The sequence below is a fragment of the Aphidius gifuensis genome, linkage group LG3, assembly GCF_014905175.1.
Source record: "Aphidius gifuensis isolate YNYX2018 linkage group LG3, ASM1490517v1, whole genome shotgun sequence".
Classification (NCBI taxonomy): Eukaryota; Metazoa; Arthropoda; class Insecta; order Hymenoptera; family Braconidae; genus Aphidius; species Aphidius gifuensis.
This window is the reverse complement of record NC_057790.1, coordinates 23343744-23361130: the sequence shown is the minus strand read 5'-3', so window position 1 is coordinate 23361130 and position 17387 is coordinate 23343744. Positions and strand designations below refer to the sequence as shown.

The 17387-nt window shown below is 24.3% G+C and overlaps 2 protein-coding genes across 7 annotated transcripts; both read right to left on the bottom strand.

Moving 5' to 3' along the window:
- Nucleotides 1-20: 20 nt before the first annotated feature.
- Nucleotides 21-6129, bottom strand: LOC122853028 (thymosin beta-like). Of its 3 annotated transcripts, none has more exons than XM_044153225.1 (6): nucleotides 6110-6129; nucleotides 1516-1682; nucleotides 1266-1379; nucleotides 881-994; nucleotides 473-586; nucleotides 21-366 (listed from the first exon to the last, which is right to left on the bottom strand). In XM_044153225.1, exons 2-6 carry the CDS (start codon nucleotides 1652-1654, stop codon nucleotides 338-340), a joined length of 510 nt encoding a protein of 169 aa, XP_044009160.1. In that variant the 5' UTR covers nucleotides 1655-1682; nucleotides 6110-6129; the 3' UTR covers nucleotides 21-337. The 3 variants fall into 3 exon arrangements, with proteins under 3 accessions (XP_044009160.1, XP_044009159.1, XP_044009161.1); XM_044153224.1 differs by lacking the exon at nucleotides 6110-6129 and adding an exon at nucleotides 5708-5832; XM_044153226.1 differs by lacking the exons at nucleotides 1266-1379; nucleotides 6110-6129 and adding an exon at nucleotides 5708-5834.
- A 690-nt stretch (nucleotides 6130-6819) lies between these two features.
- On the bottom strand, nucleotides 6820-15698 carry LOC122853025 (serine-arginine protein 55-like). Of its 4 annotated transcripts, none has more exons than XM_044153217.1 (12): nucleotides 15481-15698; nucleotides 14775-14898; nucleotides 14071-14141; nucleotides 13101-13196; nucleotides 12736-12759; nucleotides 12424-12480; nucleotides 12263-12332; nucleotides 8881-8954; nucleotides 8604-8792; nucleotides 8111-8236; nucleotides 7888-7995; nucleotides 6820-7798 (listed from the first exon to the last, which is right to left on the bottom strand). In XM_044153217.1, exons 2-12 carry the CDS (start codon nucleotides 14895-14897, stop codon nucleotides 7615-7617), a joined length of 1122 nt encoding a protein of 373 aa, XP_044009152.1. In that variant the 5' UTR covers nucleotide 14898; nucleotides 15481-15698; the 3' UTR covers nucleotides 6820-7614. The 4 variants fall into 4 exon arrangements, with proteins under 4 accessions (XP_044009152.1, XP_044009150.1, XP_044009151.1 ...); XM_044153215.1 differs by lacking the exon at nucleotides 13101-13196 and adding an exon at nucleotides 13226-13306 and having other exon boundaries at nucleotides 14611-14898; nucleotides 15481-15674; XM_044153216.1 differs by lacking the exon at nucleotides 13101-13196 and adding an exon at nucleotides 13226-13306 and having other exon boundaries at nucleotides 15481-15674.
- Between the last annotated feature and the right edge of the window lie 1689 nt (nucleotides 15699-17387).

Here is a 17387-nt window from a genome sequence, read left to right as displayed (position 1 = left end):
ATTTTTTTTATTTTTTTTTCTGTTAATTGCACCAATTTATAATAGGACGCAAATACTGGCCAAGAGGCAGGATTTCAAAAACAGCCTTTTTCTTTTTTAATTTGCAAGCAAATTATTTTTTATTACTTCATTTTCCTTAAGTCTTTGTAGTTTTTTTTATTATTATTTATAATTAAGTAATTAATACAAACAAATTAAAAAATATCATTTACCGACATTGTCCTTTTGGAATATCTTTTTTTTTTTTACTTTTATTTTTGAATTTATTTTTTATTTATTTATTATACTTGTTTATTTGTAATTTTTTTTTTTCGTTGTTTTTTTTTTTTATTGAGATTTAAGCAGCAATCTTTTCTGCATCAATGGCTAAAAAAAAAATAAAAAAATTAGATAAATTAATATTTTTGTTTGAGATAAATAATAAGACAAAAAAAATCAAATGTAAAATTTTTTTTTTTATTTTAATACTTACTCTCTTTGGTTGGCAAAGGATTTTTTTCCATGGTTTGAGCATGCTTGAGCTTGGCTGGATCGAAATTTTCAATTCCAGATATGAATTGTTGTTTGTCTTTTTCTTGTTCAATTGCTGTAAAAAATAAATAAAATATGTCAATTAAAATTGCTACTGTGAATCATTGTTTTCAAGAGATAAATTATGGCTGATAAAAAATCTTTATCAATGACAAGAAAAATAAAATTAAACTGTGACAACATCAACATCAAAAAAATAAATATATACATATATAAAATATGTTTATAAATAAATTGTAAAAAAAAATTTATATACTTATTATTCACGTTTTTCAAATATAAATTGAATTAACAATATAAATTTTTTTATTTATTTTTCAAATAATGTATATTTAGTTAAACAACATACCCATTTTATCAGGAAGTGGATTTTTTTCCTGAGTCTCAGTATGCTTCAATTTGGTGGCATCAAAGGCCTCAATGCCAGCAATCAAGGTCTGCTGTGTCTTTTCAGCTGCTACATCTAAATTCAAAAAACAACAATGTTAATATTTAAATTAATTAATATTTAAATTTCCAAATGTCTAAAATTCCACCTGATGACCTTCAAAGATTCCACCACAACGCTAATAATAACAACATAAAATAAATTTAAAAAACAAAAAAAATTAAGCAATTTGTTAATACTACGTTTCCAAATGATAACCCATTACTTAAAATTATTTTTTGTTATTAAATAGCAATAAATTAATCCTGAAATACCAAAATAAATTATCAGCCAAATTTTATTTTACCTGTTGCATTTGGTAAAATAATTTTTTCTTTTGTATCAGCATGCTTTAGTTGACCAGTTTTAAAACTCTCGACATCATGAATCAAATCTGAATGTTGACGTTCTTGTCTCACGTCTATCAATATTTAAATATTTAAAAAAAAATAATAAAATCATAAAATAAATTAAAATGCAAAATTAAAAAATACAAACAAACTTGTAAAACATTGAACAAAAAATAACATTCAATAATATTAAAATTAAATAATCACCTTCAGCTGATGGCAAAACATTTTTAATTGCAGTCTCAGCTTTTTTCATGGCATCAGGATTAAATCCTTCGAGTTGACTTTTTAGATCAATTGAGACCTTTGGAAGATCCTTCAATGATGGATTAATTGGAGCTGACATGTTGTTTTGTTGTTTTTAAAAAATTTAACTGTAAAAAAAAAAAAAAAAATCAATCAATAAATATTGTCAAATTAAAAATATATTATTTATCTTTTTTACTTTTCATTTATACAAATGTAATTTTTAGAAATATTAGATATTATTTAGCCTCTAAATTATGACAACTTAAATTTATATTATAGAAAAAAAAAAAAAAGACAAATGATGATTAAGTAATTTTAATAAAATTTATAAAGTCAATAACTTTGCTGAGTCAAAATTTAAATTTAAAAATGGCATTGAATTACAATTTTGCAAATATTCATGGGTTATTTCTTAGTGTATATTCTGAAGGGGAATATAAAAATATAAAAAAAAAAGTTGAGGCCACTTCATGCTGTATAAAAGTAACGGCATTTGTATCAAGTACGCCCGCGACTTACTTGTTGCTGAACACATATATATTTTATTAAATAAATATTATTTTTAAATATTAAAAAAATTTATTCGTCTAGTATTCCCGTCTCATTTATCATGTCATATTAATTTTCTGCATACCAATATGGATACACAATACGTTGACATTTAAATAATCCATAAAAATAAATTTAAATTAAAAAAAAAAATTTAAAAACAAATAAATTTCATCAATTTTTTTTCTATTTATTAATTATTTTTTTCTTATTGATAATTTAAAAAATAATTATATTAAAAACAATAGTGTACATAACGTTAAAATCCGTAACAAATTGATACCCGGAAATTTAATTTAATAATAAAATAAAATAATGAGAAAATATATAATTTCTTGTTCTCCTCATTGTTTCAACTAGACAATCTAACAAATATATAATTTTTTTTTTTTTTTTTTTTGTTTTGGTAAAAGAAGGGTTACATGCTTCTTTTTTAGATGAAATAAAAAAAAAATTATAAATTCTTTGAGTGTTTTAAAAAATATATAATTTTATGTACAAAAGAAAATCATAAAGCGGAAGTGATGAAGACTGTTTCCTGTCTCGCATCAGTAACTCTCTATTTTCATAAATTAACATTATAAAATAATGAAAAAATATTACTATTATTATTTATTGATAAGTAAATAATATTTATTTATCAATAAAAAAATTATATTTTCAATTATTTAAATGTAAATCTGATAAAATATTCGAAAAAAAAATTCAAATAATTTTTTAATTTTTATGTTTTGTTAGATTTTACTACGATATTTATGAGATTTGATAAATAAAATAAAAAGAGTCAAAGAGTCTCCATGGTAAGGAATAAAATGACTCGTACTCGTGACCATATATGGACCAGTGAATGTTGAATGTATGCCTCTATATAGATGATACGAAAGAGGTCAACTCGTGTACATGTATAAAACTACCATTGTAGAGGAAAAAAAAAAAAAAAAAAATGTTTTTCTATCTCAACTTGAAATGACTCAAAAATTTATTTTAAAAACTATGATTTTTTTTTTTTTTTTAATGATTAATCCACTCTTAAACAAAATAACAAAAAACAAAAAAAAAAAGAGAAAATTATCTTGAATTATTTCCTCTGATTAAAACAAAAAAAAAAAAAGATAAAAAGATTTCCAACATTTTAAATAATTATTTTTTTATATCCTCAAAATGATAATTAAAAAAGAAAAAAATTATTCAAACTTTCACGACAGTTAAATTTAATAACCCATTACTAAATTTAAAATTTTATTAACTATTAAATCTAAAAATTTTATAAGTTTAAAAAACAAAAAAAAATCATTCAAACTATAATTAACATGCTTAAAAAATAAACTAATTAATTTTTTATTTTGTCTAATTATTGAAATATTCAGGGTCAATGTAGCCTTCGTGATGAATAAAATAAAAATAGTGTTATTTTAAATAAATAAAATTCAAATTGACATGAAACATTGATAATTAACTCGTTATTTTTGTAAATTGTAACTGTTTCAATGGCACGCAATTATTTCCATCAAAATGAGACATAATTTGTAGCAGTATATTAAATTTAATTAAGACATTTTAATCAAAAAAAAAAAATAAATAATAATTGAATTTGTTTTTTAATATATTATTATACCTGATGACTCACTAGTGAGTAATTATTATTTTATTAAATATATTGCAAATTATGTCTGGCTGTATGTCTATCAACTTATTTTTTTTACTATGTGCACAGTTGCGTAGAACAAACTGCAGTAAATATAATATAGATATATATGCAATAATACACAAGTACATTATGTACTGTATACATATATTTTAACGTGTGACCGTGACGGTTAACGCACCCTGGATGCCTCGTTGGCGTTATCGACCAGTCGATGGAATCGACCAGTTTGGCTTCGTTGAAATTTCATTCAAATATTTTTTGTATGACTCAAAAATAAAAAAATAAAAATTTCAGCAAATTTTATTATTATTAAATCAATTTAATTTAATTTTTAATAATATTATTTATTGAAAAAACATGTTTTAGGAAATAATGATCTTGATCATTTGAGTCATTAAAAAAATTTCAACAAAACTTGATTTTTAACGAGTTTGTCATTCGTGAAAATTGGTCAGAAAAAAAAGAGGGATGCTGCTAAAGGGTGGAGTATAAAATTGAGAGAGCTTGTTTCATCTCGTTATATATTTTTTTTGTTAAATTTTATTGAGCAGACAAGCTGGTATATATCTATATAGACCAGGGCATGTAGAATCGATTGGTGAGTCTGAGGGAGAATCAACAAGACTTAAACTCCGCAGACAGAAGGGAAGCCCCAATGATGAGGGGAAATAAATGAAAATGAAATAAAAATGAATGAAAAATATATACTTATGAAATAACGTATTTTATACACAAAGAAAATATATAAATTTTCATGGTCAATGGTTTCTAACAACAAAATAAAATCAAGGTCATTTAAAATTTTTATTTTTAAATTAATTTATAATCAATAATGATTTATTATTGAATTTTTTTTTTAAACATTATTCGTTATCTTCTTTGTTCAATCAATGAATTTTTATTTATCGATAATATTAATAAATAAAAAATAAAAGTTAAATAAACAATGGCATTGTCATTTGAAAGCGTAACGAAATAATTTCTTGGAGAAAGAAATAATATATGTTTAAACAATAATTATTTAAAAACAAAAAAAAAAAACATTTAATTCTACGTATTTATTATTTTATTATTCAAATAAAAATATGATTTTATCTAGCTTTTTTTTTTTTATTTTTAATATTCTCTAAAGGCACGTGCATTCTTTATGGAAATTCCATATTGATGACATTTAATTTATTTTTAGCAGGAATAATTTAAGGAAAAAAAAATATATTTTATTTTTATTTTAAACTTTGTGAATACGTCAAAAACCACGCCCTTGTTTTACTCGCCCCCCAAGTTACTCGGGCAACCGAAAAAATCCAAAACCATCTTCACAAATTTAATGAAAAAAATACATCTAAATTTATTTATGACAATTAATAAAATAATACATAATGTATTATTTTTTTTAATAAAAAATAATGATATTTAGATTTCTAAAAAATTTTCAAACAGCCAATTAACTTTAGAAATATTAAAAAAAATAAAAACAAGTATTAAAATAATAACAACAACAAACATTTAAGACGAACATAAAAACGTCATTGAGCTACTGAATTTACTATCAGCATGATTAAAAAATTAATTTGATATATCCAGTTGTAAGATGAATTACCATTTTAAAATGTAAATTTTAATAATAAATTTAAACCTGAATTACGCAGCAAGATCAATCAAATTGATATTTCAAAAGATTTAAATTCAAGGATTTTTAAATAAATATTTACAACAACTAATTGACTTACTCCAAAAAGAAAAAATTTTCATTTCTACAATAAAATATAAACACAAAGACTCAATCAAAATTCAACAAATAATTTAAAAAAATTAAATTTCCAATAACAAAATAAATTAAAAATAAATTTTTCCCTTTCTTTTTAAATTCACAATTATTGTATATTTTTAATTTTAAATAAAAACAAATAAAACTTTAATAAGTTTTTTAAAAAATAATTATAAAACACTGACCTTTTTTATAAAAGTAGAAATTTTATATATTTTATAAAAATATTTTTAATTATTTAAATTGTAAATTTCAAAAAAATAAAGTATAAAAAATTGTGATAGAACTGGTTTGTTCGAGTGAAGAAACTATACTGAGGGATTTTCATTTTTCAGTCAGCCAAACACAGTCAAACAAAAACCAAGAGAGCAGGTTTTTGTGTGTGAGTGAGACAAGAGTGAGAAATTGTGAAATACAGAGAGAGATAAATATATTAAATTGAGGCAATACACAAAGCCATAGTGTAGATGTTTATGTCTGCTCCCTACGTTGGTGCTTGGTGATTCAATAGAGCCACCACCAGTCCACCAACTAAATTTATATATCCATATATATTAACAAATTTATATGTATTAACTTGTACTCACATACTATCATATATAAATATATAAAATGCTTATTCCCCTCTACAATATTACTCCTCTTTTGTCTGACAATCCTCTGACCCTCGTCCTCTTCTTCTTGCTGGTCGTCACGACACGTCGAACAAAGTGACTCACTCCAATATGCTCAAATCTTTACTCTGTCGCCACGTCAATTTTTTCCTTTTATTATCTTTCGATTATTTTTTTTTTTTTATTGTGTTCAATCAGCTCCAAAAATCTGTACAAATATATAATCATTTTAATTAGTATAAATGTTAAAAATATATTTTTATTTATTAATTTTAAATTAAAAATTATATTTTATTTATAAAATTCATTATCAAATTAATGGGGAATATTTTTCTAAGCACCTTTTTTTGTTTCTTTTTTTCTTTCCTTGTACTGTGTATTTTATTTTGGTATAAAAGGGGGAAAAGAAAAATCCGTTGTACAGCTGCGGGGAGATATACTTGATGAATCATCAAACTACAGCTGCAATGCATGTGGTAAAAGTACATATAGTTTGCTAAAATAGAAAAAAATAAATATAATAAATTAATAAAATATATATTTAAACTTGTAAATGTACAAGATGATAATTTATTAAAATTATCAATAAATTATATATTTTATTTATACAGAAAACAAGTATTTTTAAAATTTTGAAACATTTTTTTTATTTTATAATGATTCATAAATAAAATAAATAATGATTCATGCTGTTATGATTGTGGCTGTTTTTATTGATCTTCGCAAGACTTACAGCTAGATACACATATTTATCTATTATTACTTTTTTTTATTTCATCTTAATTTAATGTTATTACCATCAGGAATATATATACAAAAAGTCATTGTACTTGAAAAATCTTGTTAATCTTAATTTTATTTTTACTCAAATTTCATTGAGAATAGCAATTGCAAGCTTCAAGTATTTAAATTCGTGGAGAGTGAATGTTTTTCTTTTTTTAAATATATTTTTTCTCTATCAAGATTTAATCAATTTTTTTTTTTTAAATAACTAATGAATCCTTTAAAAAATTAAAAGAACAGAGATAATAATAATTTTCAATTTAAACTCGACAACAGTTTGGTGACGTTAAAATTTAATTTTTTAATTTGTCACGTTATTATTATTTTCACCATGATTGTAAAAAAAAAAAATAATAATAAACATTAAGTTATTTGGAACTCTTAACAATATAATCTAATTTTTTAAACAATTATTGAAAAAAAAAAAAAGAATAATGAAAATTTACAATTGAATGATTTTTTTTTTTTTTTTTAATTTTTTACATTATCCTTTTTTATATTTGTAAAAAAATTATCTATTTGAAAAAGGAAAAAACCTGTATTTGTCAAATATTATTGAATGTTTTAATTTAAATTGTTCAATCATTCTTTTACCAATATTTTAAAGTTAAATCATCTCCGTCATAAAAAATTTTTTGTTTTTTAATTTAAACAATGGATTACATTGTTTATGGTTTTGTTTTTATTGTTATTATTTAGTCAGCATCATTTTTGATGCTTTTTGGTGACTTGTCGCCATTCATTGGTGATCGTGATCTTGAACGTGAGTGTGAACGGGAACGTGAACGTGAACGACTGTGACTCATCTTGCTGTGTTTGCTTCCGGAACGGGATCTTGATCTTTCACCACCTCTTGAACGTTCACGACTCATTCTTTCCCTGAGTAAAATAATTTAAATCAAGTTTATAAATACAATTTTATAAATAATAATATTAAATAAATTTAAAATTATTTTTTTTCTACTTACTTTTTGGGTGACATATCTTTGGATTTTGATAATGAACGTGACTTGGATCTGTCATTCTTACTACGTGAACGTGATCTAGATTTTGATTTAGACTTGGAACGATCCCGGCTGCAAAAAATTTAATATAAATCAGTTAAATTATTTTTATTGTATTATTTATTTGTTTAAATTAATTTTATATTGGATAAAGCAATAAGCTGAGGAAAAAATAAAAGCTACTTACATTGACTTGGAACGTGAGCGACTGCGTTCAGGAGACTTGGATTTGGATTTTGATTTGGATTTCGAGTGTGCTCTTGATTTGGAACGACTGCTTCGACGACTACGGCTACGTGAACTGCGACGACTTCTGTTAAATATAAAATTAATTTTCAATCAGATGCAATTAATAAAAAAAGTTTATTTGTTATTTAAAACATGCAAATTATAATGTAAAAATTGGGTTTATTAAATAGCAAATGTAAAATTTAAAAAAATATATTAAAACTAAAAAAATAATTAAAATATTTTTCTATGTAAATTTAAACTTTCTATTGGTAACTTTCATTTATCTTGGTGTTGCTTTGTTTTCAATAAAATAAAAAACAAAAACAAACAATCTAATAATCCAATATCAAATAAATTACCATTATTAAAAATTTAGTTATTTTCTTTTCTTATTTATTATTTTCTATGTATCATTGTTTAGTTTTTTATTATTTTATTTTTCTATTTACCTGGAGCGTGAACGAGAACGACGACGAGAACGTGAGCGTGATCGTGAACGTGAACGTGAGCTAGATGAGCGTGAACGACGTCCTCTTCTCTTATCTTCAACCAAATGAATTCTTCTGCCATTCAATTCAGTATCATCAAGTTTGTTCATAGCATTTTTGAGGTCAGTGTATGTTGCAAATTCTACGACACTAAATAAAGTAAAAAATAAATAAATATTAATACACATATATAAATAATAAATTTATACAATTATTTTAATAAACAATTAATTTATACCCTTCATTTCTGCGTTGTTTGTGAGCATCAGCATAAGTTACTTCACCAGCTTGTCTCATGTAATCCTTCAAATCCTGAGGATGACGTAATGAAAAAAAAAAATATATAAATTAATATTTTTTATAATGTCAAATATAATAAACATAAATCTAAACTTAACACTTAATCTATTAAAACTAGAAATAAATTTTTTTTTTTTTTTTATATATTATAATCTAAAATTATAAATTTGATAAATGCACAGGTACTTAAAATTATTAATCACTATACAATAATTATCCTTCATTATTATCATCATCATCATCATCACAATATGCCACCTAAAAAAAGGACAAGAAAATTCTAATTTTCTTTATATTTATAACTTAATATATAACTTAATTAATTTAAAGTTATTAAATGTGCTCGAATTTAGTGATAAAATTTGGTCAACATTTCTTTCAATGCAATATTAATCGATAAATATATTATTAATTAATTAAAATTATCCTAAAATGTTGATTCTTCCTTTTTTTGATATGTTTTTTTATCATTATTCCATTATATCAATTTATGGTGACATGTTTGTTTTTATTTTTTTAAAAATCATCAGATTAATAATCTATGATGTCATCAATTTGAATTGGGCTGATCCATTTGCCAATGATTGTCCATTTTCCTAATATCATTATCATCAATACACAATGAGTCCAGTAATTTTCATCATATGAAATTGACAAGTTGTCATCTTTTTTAATCTTCAAGTTGTTGATGGCCATCCAAATAACCAGGGTTTATTTTTCATCATGATTTTCTTCAAAGCCAGTATGAGTTGTGAGTTATTGAGTGACCATTGAAATGCCAGTGAACTTCTTTATTTATCCATGATTAATTATATTTTATTTTTATATTTTTATCTGTTGTGTTGATTGAGCCAGTTAACGTGTTGATAATAAACTTGATGATGATACCAACCACCACAAATAAATAAGCAAATTATCAAGATGACAAATCTTTATAAAATTTTATCAATATCATTAAACATTTTACATAAATAATATTATGATTTTAATGATACATGTAAAATTATTTTGCACAAAGAAAAGTTGCCACTTGTTAATTAATTAAAGACAAAAGATTAATGCAAAACAAAAAATAAATGATATGACTAAAAAAAAATATTTTAAATTGATAATAAAAATTTCTAACTTCGAGCACAATGAAATAATTAAATACATGATTAATTGTATATTAATTTAACGACGAATATAAAAAAAAAAAAAAAATTGTTTATAATAATTTTTAACATTTGTCTTTGATTGTCTTATTTTATCCATATAAAATGGATGATTTTAGTTGAAAAAAAAAATAATATAAATCTAAAATACAAGTGAATAAATGATTAATGAATTAAAGTTTAAAAAAAAAATATTAAAGCAATATAATATAATAATAAAAAATAATTTTACAAGACCTATATCTAAAGAGAGTACACTCGGTTAAGGTGACGCATTTACCTTGGGCCCAGGCACCACCTTGCTTACGGACACAGACAGTGTGAGAAAGGCCAGACCAAACAGACAGACAGACAGTCAGACAGACACAAGATGCGCCTGGTCAGGTCGATACTCGAACGGATCAGTGTGTGCGTGTGTGACGACGGTAGACAACTCTCTCATCACGCGCGGATGATTCAACAATTGGCCCCGACATTGTGCCCTTCATTGATGGCCGCTGCCTGATTTAATTGACACCCAATAACCACATTCGTCGTAGTTGTACGTAGTAGGTAGAGTAGTAGTTGTCATTGTTGTACCAATTTATTATCAATTACAAATATATCTTTTAAATAATGGGACAAAACTATTTTATTTTTTTTTCATTAAAAAAAAAATATGGAAGTAGGAAGTATTACCAGGAATTATTTTAGGATAAAAAGAAAAAAAAAAAAAAAAGTATATTAATTTGGAAATATATATAGGTCTTGTTCAACCAGTTGAATTAATTTTTTTTGGAAAAAAAAATAAATTGTTTTGATGACCCGGCATGGAATGCATCATAGAATCCCCCAGGTATAATCGCACTGGACATGAGATGATTGGTGGGTTGATCAGACAGGGGTGAATAGTGTACCTGGTGCCAATTTTTTTCTTTAATAATCTCGCAACACATTGTATCTCTCTCTCTCTCTTTTTTTTTCTCTTAATCTTTTTTTGTTTGTTAAGATTCCATCTTACGCATTTTAATAATCGATTATTGGGATGTTATAATCAATATGAGCATCCTAGGAGTAACCAATTGGTGGACGACACTTTGGTTGCCAATAATTGTGATTATCCTCAAGTACAGCATAATGCACATCGTCTCATCATAATCATTGCACATCAGATCAGTCTCTTATTGGCCCTACCGGTCTCGACCCTCCACGGCGAAGAGGACATGACTCTTCGAAAACAACATCAGTTTATTTTTAATTTTTCTTTGTTTTACTTTTTATATTTATTTTTATTTTTTGTGCATTTATGCATTTATAAATACTATTAATATTATTGCACAATCGTTGATGTAATATATAAAATAAAATTAAAAAATATTCAACGAAAAAAATTAAAATAAAAATAATCAAGAATAAAAGGAAAAAACAAGTCAACAGAATTAATATATTTATCTAATTTTTAAGAAATAAAAAAATTAATAAATAAATAGAATTATTGTTTTTATAAATTTAAAATTAAATAAAAAAATTATATATATATAAAAACAATGTAAATTGATCGAGTAAGACGTGGTTGAATTTTTAAATATTGATGATTTGGAATTTAATAATTTGGCTTCTTGGATTATTTTTTGTTTTATTTAATATTCTGGTTTTGGGCGGATGATGTTCATCACTCTCTTTGGCCACTTGGATTTGATCACTGGACGTTTTCCCATCACTGGCATCACTGGCTCAACTGATGAACCATTGGACACAATCCATCTTGATGACGATTTAATCAATCATTGGTCTCTCTCTCTCTTTTCTCTCTAGCTTTGTCTTTTTTAAACAGTCCATCGAATATTCTTCAATTCACATTAATATCCAAACAAAAAAAAACATTGGCTGTTTTTTTTTTTTCAACAATTCATTCCCACTGACTTACTCAATCAAAATCTACATTGTTTATAAACGCGTTAATTTTTTTTTATCAATTACAGATAAATAAAAAACTAATAAAAATAAATATTACGAATGAAATTTAACTGATTATATTTTTAAACTCGCTGATGGTGCATATGGTAAATTATGTAATTTATATATTTAAAAAAAAAATTGATTACATATTTAGATAAAGAAAATAAAAAATAGAATTTTATTTTCGAAGGAGAAATTATTTAAAAAAATTTTTTTTTATTGACTTACCTGCCAGCTAACACGGCTTGATAAATTTTCCACTGTGAGACGATACTCGGTGCGAGTTGGTGGTCCATATCTATTTGAAAAATAATAACACAAAATATTATTAATAATCATTTCAACAATAAATAATTAAATTTATAATTTTCTGTATTAATGATATGTACCTTGGCAATGATTGCTTGTAGCTAGATGCAGTTCTTGTGTTTCTGTTTACACTATCTCTGCAAAAAATAAATTTTATATTAGCAAAAGTACATAATAGACTGACTCATTTATATTAATTAATTAAAAATAAATATAATAATCAGAATAGAAAACAAGAGAGAGAGAAAAAGAAAGAATTTAAATAGTTGTAAAAAGAACAAAAGTGATAGAGAGTTTAAACTCTTGTCAGGTCCAGCACCATCAGTCACTTTTGATCAATCAACAACATAAAAAATTAAAGCAAATTTTAATTAAATTCATTTGATTCATACCTGTCGTGTCGCATATCATCTCGGCTGCAGAGAAAGAAAAAAAAGGAAAAAAAAAAAATAGACAAAAATTAGTATTTTAATAATTTTAAATTGTAGTAAATGAAAATGATGATGTTAATTAATTTTTTTATATCAAAATGATAATTATATATGTGAATTTAAAGATCAAAATTAATTTAAAACATTTATCATAATGATAATTAGTTTGTCAATTTAAAAAAAAATGATATTCTATTGAATTTAGCAAGAGAATTTTTCTACTTTATGTATCTACTTTGATGACAAGGTATTGGGATATTAATTGAATTAATAATCAAATGAAATGAGAATGTTATATTTTAAAAAAATGGATAAGCGTGTCTTACGCAGGTCGCCTCGAGTCCCCGTAACCACCACGGGAGTCACCATAACGCCACTGGTCACTACCCCTAGGTGTACCTCGGGCCCTCTCAACAGTTATTCTGTAACAATACAATTTGGATATGCTTACTTGTCTCTCCAGGAGCGGGAGCGTCCGTAGCCACGGTCGCCTCGCCTCCCTGAAACACCCCGTGCTATCTCCACCGCCACTCTGAAACACACCCAACAAAACCCCGCCTAAGTCCTCAACTAATTCTCATTCTAAAAAAGTCTTCTTCATCCCTTATTTATTTAATTTTTATTTATATATTCGTTATTATTTCAAATTTTCAAACATAAAATTCAATCAAAAAAATTAAAAAAAAAAAAAACAAAAATAAAATAGTAATAACAAAAAGAAAAAAAAATGATAATAAAAGGCATTTAATGCCTTTATATTTCGTCATCGTCTTTTTTTTTTTTTTTTAATTGATTAATTTATTTTTTGACTCCCTAATCGTCCGATGGATACACTCGTCACCTATTTGTTTTCTAATTTCAGTTACGTTTATTTAATAAATTATTTATTTATTTTTTTTTTTCATTTTAAATCATTAAATATAATTATTATTTTATTTTTTTTTCAAGACTCATCTAACCATGATTAATATTGACTTTAAGATTTGAACAAGTGACGAAGTATCATTTATTTTTGTTTAATTAATTTTTTTTTTTTTTAAAAAAAAAGAAAAAAAAAAAATCATCGTCGTGCCCTAATCATGGACATCGGGGAGTTGATGGTAGTCGTTCAAAATGGCGGTTAATGTATTCGCATATTTATGAATGTATATTTAATACAGACATATATATGACCACATGTTAAAAGCTTAGAGTAATTTCTTTTTAAAGAGGCAGAGTGTGGCACATAGCTATTAATCTTAATACTAATAAATACTTCATTTTTTTTTTTTTTTTGTTTTTAAAATGAATATTTACCGTTCACCAAGAAGTTCTTTTCCATTGAGCTCATAAACAGCATCATCAGCATCCCTGTAGTCATCAAATTCCTGTGAAAAAATTAATTAAAAATATTATATTCATTCAAGAATAAAAAAAAAAAAAAAAAGAAACACATGTATATACAATTGTTTAATTAAAAATTAACATCATGCTTAATGTAAAATAAATAAATAATTATATTTATTATCAAGCCATGCATAATCGAGGTCAATACGGTTCTTAAATATTTTCATTTAATCCAGGGAAATGCCAGTGTATCTCATCATTAATAAAATATATATTTAAATGAATATTCCAGTTTCAATAAAAATATAATTTTAATAGTTTTTTTTCTTCCAATGATTATTCTCACAAGATTAACTATGATAATTGTTCCAAATATTATTTAACCAATCGTATGGTAAATAATTTTCTTTTTTTCGTAAATTAGATTTAATAATTCTTTTGTGTAAGATTTTGATTTATTTTTCTTCATTGTTGTTGTATTTTTTATTTTTCTTAATTGAAAATACTCACGACAAAGCCATAGCCATTCTTGATGAGAACATCACGGAATTGACCGTAGCCTCTGAAAAATCTCTGAAGGTCTCTTTCCCTGGTGCCGTATGGAAGACCACCGACATAGACCCTTGTCCCTACCATACTGTAAAAGAAAATAAATTGAATGAAATTAGACTTACCACAAAGGCAAATCCGTTCTTCATTGCGACCTCCTTGATTCTACCATATTTCCGGAAGAACTTCTCAAGGTCGCGCTCTCTCACCCGGTATGTTAATCCACCAACGAATACTCGGGTACTCATTCTTTAAAGGAAAATATAAAAAACAACTTACATAACAGACCTAACAACCTGCCCTCTCATTTATTTATTTATTTGTTTATAACTTTTTTTTTATATATACATTTTTATTGTATTATTCAAGGCCAGGTCGTTGGAGCAACAAAAAATTTATAAAATTTTTTAATGTTGATTTTAAAAATTAATTAAAAAAAAATAATAATAATAATTTTTAAATATATTTGTTACCATTAATGGACATTTATTTTAATCAATAAATTTTATTTTTGTTTTTTTTTTTTTTTTCCAGAGAAAAAAAAAAATGAGCCGGCATATTTTTTTTTTTTCATGTAACGTCATCAATTTTATGATTATTAAAAACAGGGAGTAAAATTTAATAAAAAAAAAAAAACAAACACTGATTAATTATTAAAATTATTTTTAAATAAATAAATGATGCAATATATTGGGCAAAAAAAGTAAACAAATATAATATTACACAAACTAACGAATACGTATGCTTTTAATCACGCAAAAATTAAAGAAAAAAAAAAAAAAAAAAAATGGATGGTTTGATAAAAACCGTGCAACTAGTTTTGTAGCTTACCTGATATTTTAATTATTTCACAAATATTATATCAACTCAATTAATTAATCAACAAGCTACACTATTATTGTACTTTTTTTTTTTTATAATTAAATTAACTTTATGATGTAAATGCTTGTGAAAATTATATTGTAAAGCTTTAACAACGTTGCAAGATGGCTTCACTATGCGATACAACGCGATACAAAACGGGGTTCACACGAGTTACAACATGGAACGATTCAGCCTCGAACCCAGACGCTTTCATATTATATTTTGTATTAATAATACATTTTTATTTTATTTTAATGCATAGATGTAAAATTATGTACATAATTAAATTTTAAAATTGTACTGTTTGAACATGAAAAAATAATAATTAATTATCAGTAATATTTAATTATTTATTATTATTTAATAAACAAAAAAAAAAAATCTAATATTAATTATTATTATTGTGTTGTGCAGCGGTCAATTCTCAATTGATCATAAAAAATGACGCTAGATGGCTTAACATGTTACTTATTAGTTTGATTCAAATTTAAAAATAAAATTTAAAAAGGTTACTTATATCAAAATTAAATAAATAAATAAATATAATATATATGCCAGAGCATGTCCTGATCAGTCCTAATAATAGGCTAATGACAGACTTTTTATATTAAATCTTCTGATTTGAGAAAAATGGGAATAAGGGAAGAAATGTGTGGAAAAATTTCTCCGAGTTTTCTCCGAAATAGCTGACATTTCTCCGCATGGGTCAATGTTGGAGAAATTCGGTAAACATTGGCAAAGATAAAAAAAAATAATCTGAGCCATTAAACAATAAAAAAAAATCAATTTAACAATGCATGGTGGTTTGCTGGAACTCCAATAAATTAATAATAATAAGAACAATACTAATTACTACAAATGAAAGATAATTTTAAACGCAATTAATTTTTTTTAACAAAAACGTATTATTTATTTATTGTTTAATACCAGAACCAATTAAATGATTTTGTAAAAATTTATTCGTAATTTTGTTTTTATTTTAATAAAAATTATATAAAGGTACTTATATAATTATATAAATTTAATTTTTATTTAACATGTTTTACAGAAACTACTACCAATTTTCCGACATTTTTTGATTTTCTATATTTTTAAATCTGTCTAATATTATTGTACTTATTTATATTTTTTTTTTTATTACATTTATAAATTGTGAAAAACTATATTTTTTAATAATTTAACATTACCAACACTGTCCGGGATAAAAAATTGAGTATTCTGTTTATAAATTTAAAAAACGTGAGGTAGTTCCAGTAAAATGAAAAAGTATATATCATCCAAAAGTACTTTTGTAATATTTTTTCATATTTTTTTTAAAATAAAATTTGGGACGTCGAAGAGCTCACAAAAAAAGTCTGGAAGACTTACTTTACTTGAATTTTCTTTCAACCAATCGAGAGAATTCAAGTGTAGTAAAGAAAGTGCTTGTAATTTTGATAACATTTGTGGAATATCAAGAGTTGGAATATCAACATTATTCGTTTGATTTTTTAATCTTTCTGCTGAGAACTTTTCAATTGCAAGATCTTGTAATTTTTGTACAGCTTCAACGTCAACTAAACCAGGTCTTTGGTTCAATAAAACAATGTCCTGAAATAATTTCATTTCAAGTGTGGATAATTGATATGCTTGCAATGACAATAAAGTTTTTGTAAATGCATTAACAAAATCAGGCTGTAAATAAAAAAAAATTAAATTACCATCATTACATACTAATTATATTTTATCAACGCAAGTAGATAAAGTTTGCTTGTTGTGATTCAGATTATTATTTCTACTACGCGACTACGAGGTATATTAAATTTTTTCATTAGTTCTCGGTATAATTTGAAAGTAATAGTAATTATAAGTAATTATAAGTATTGATGAAATTA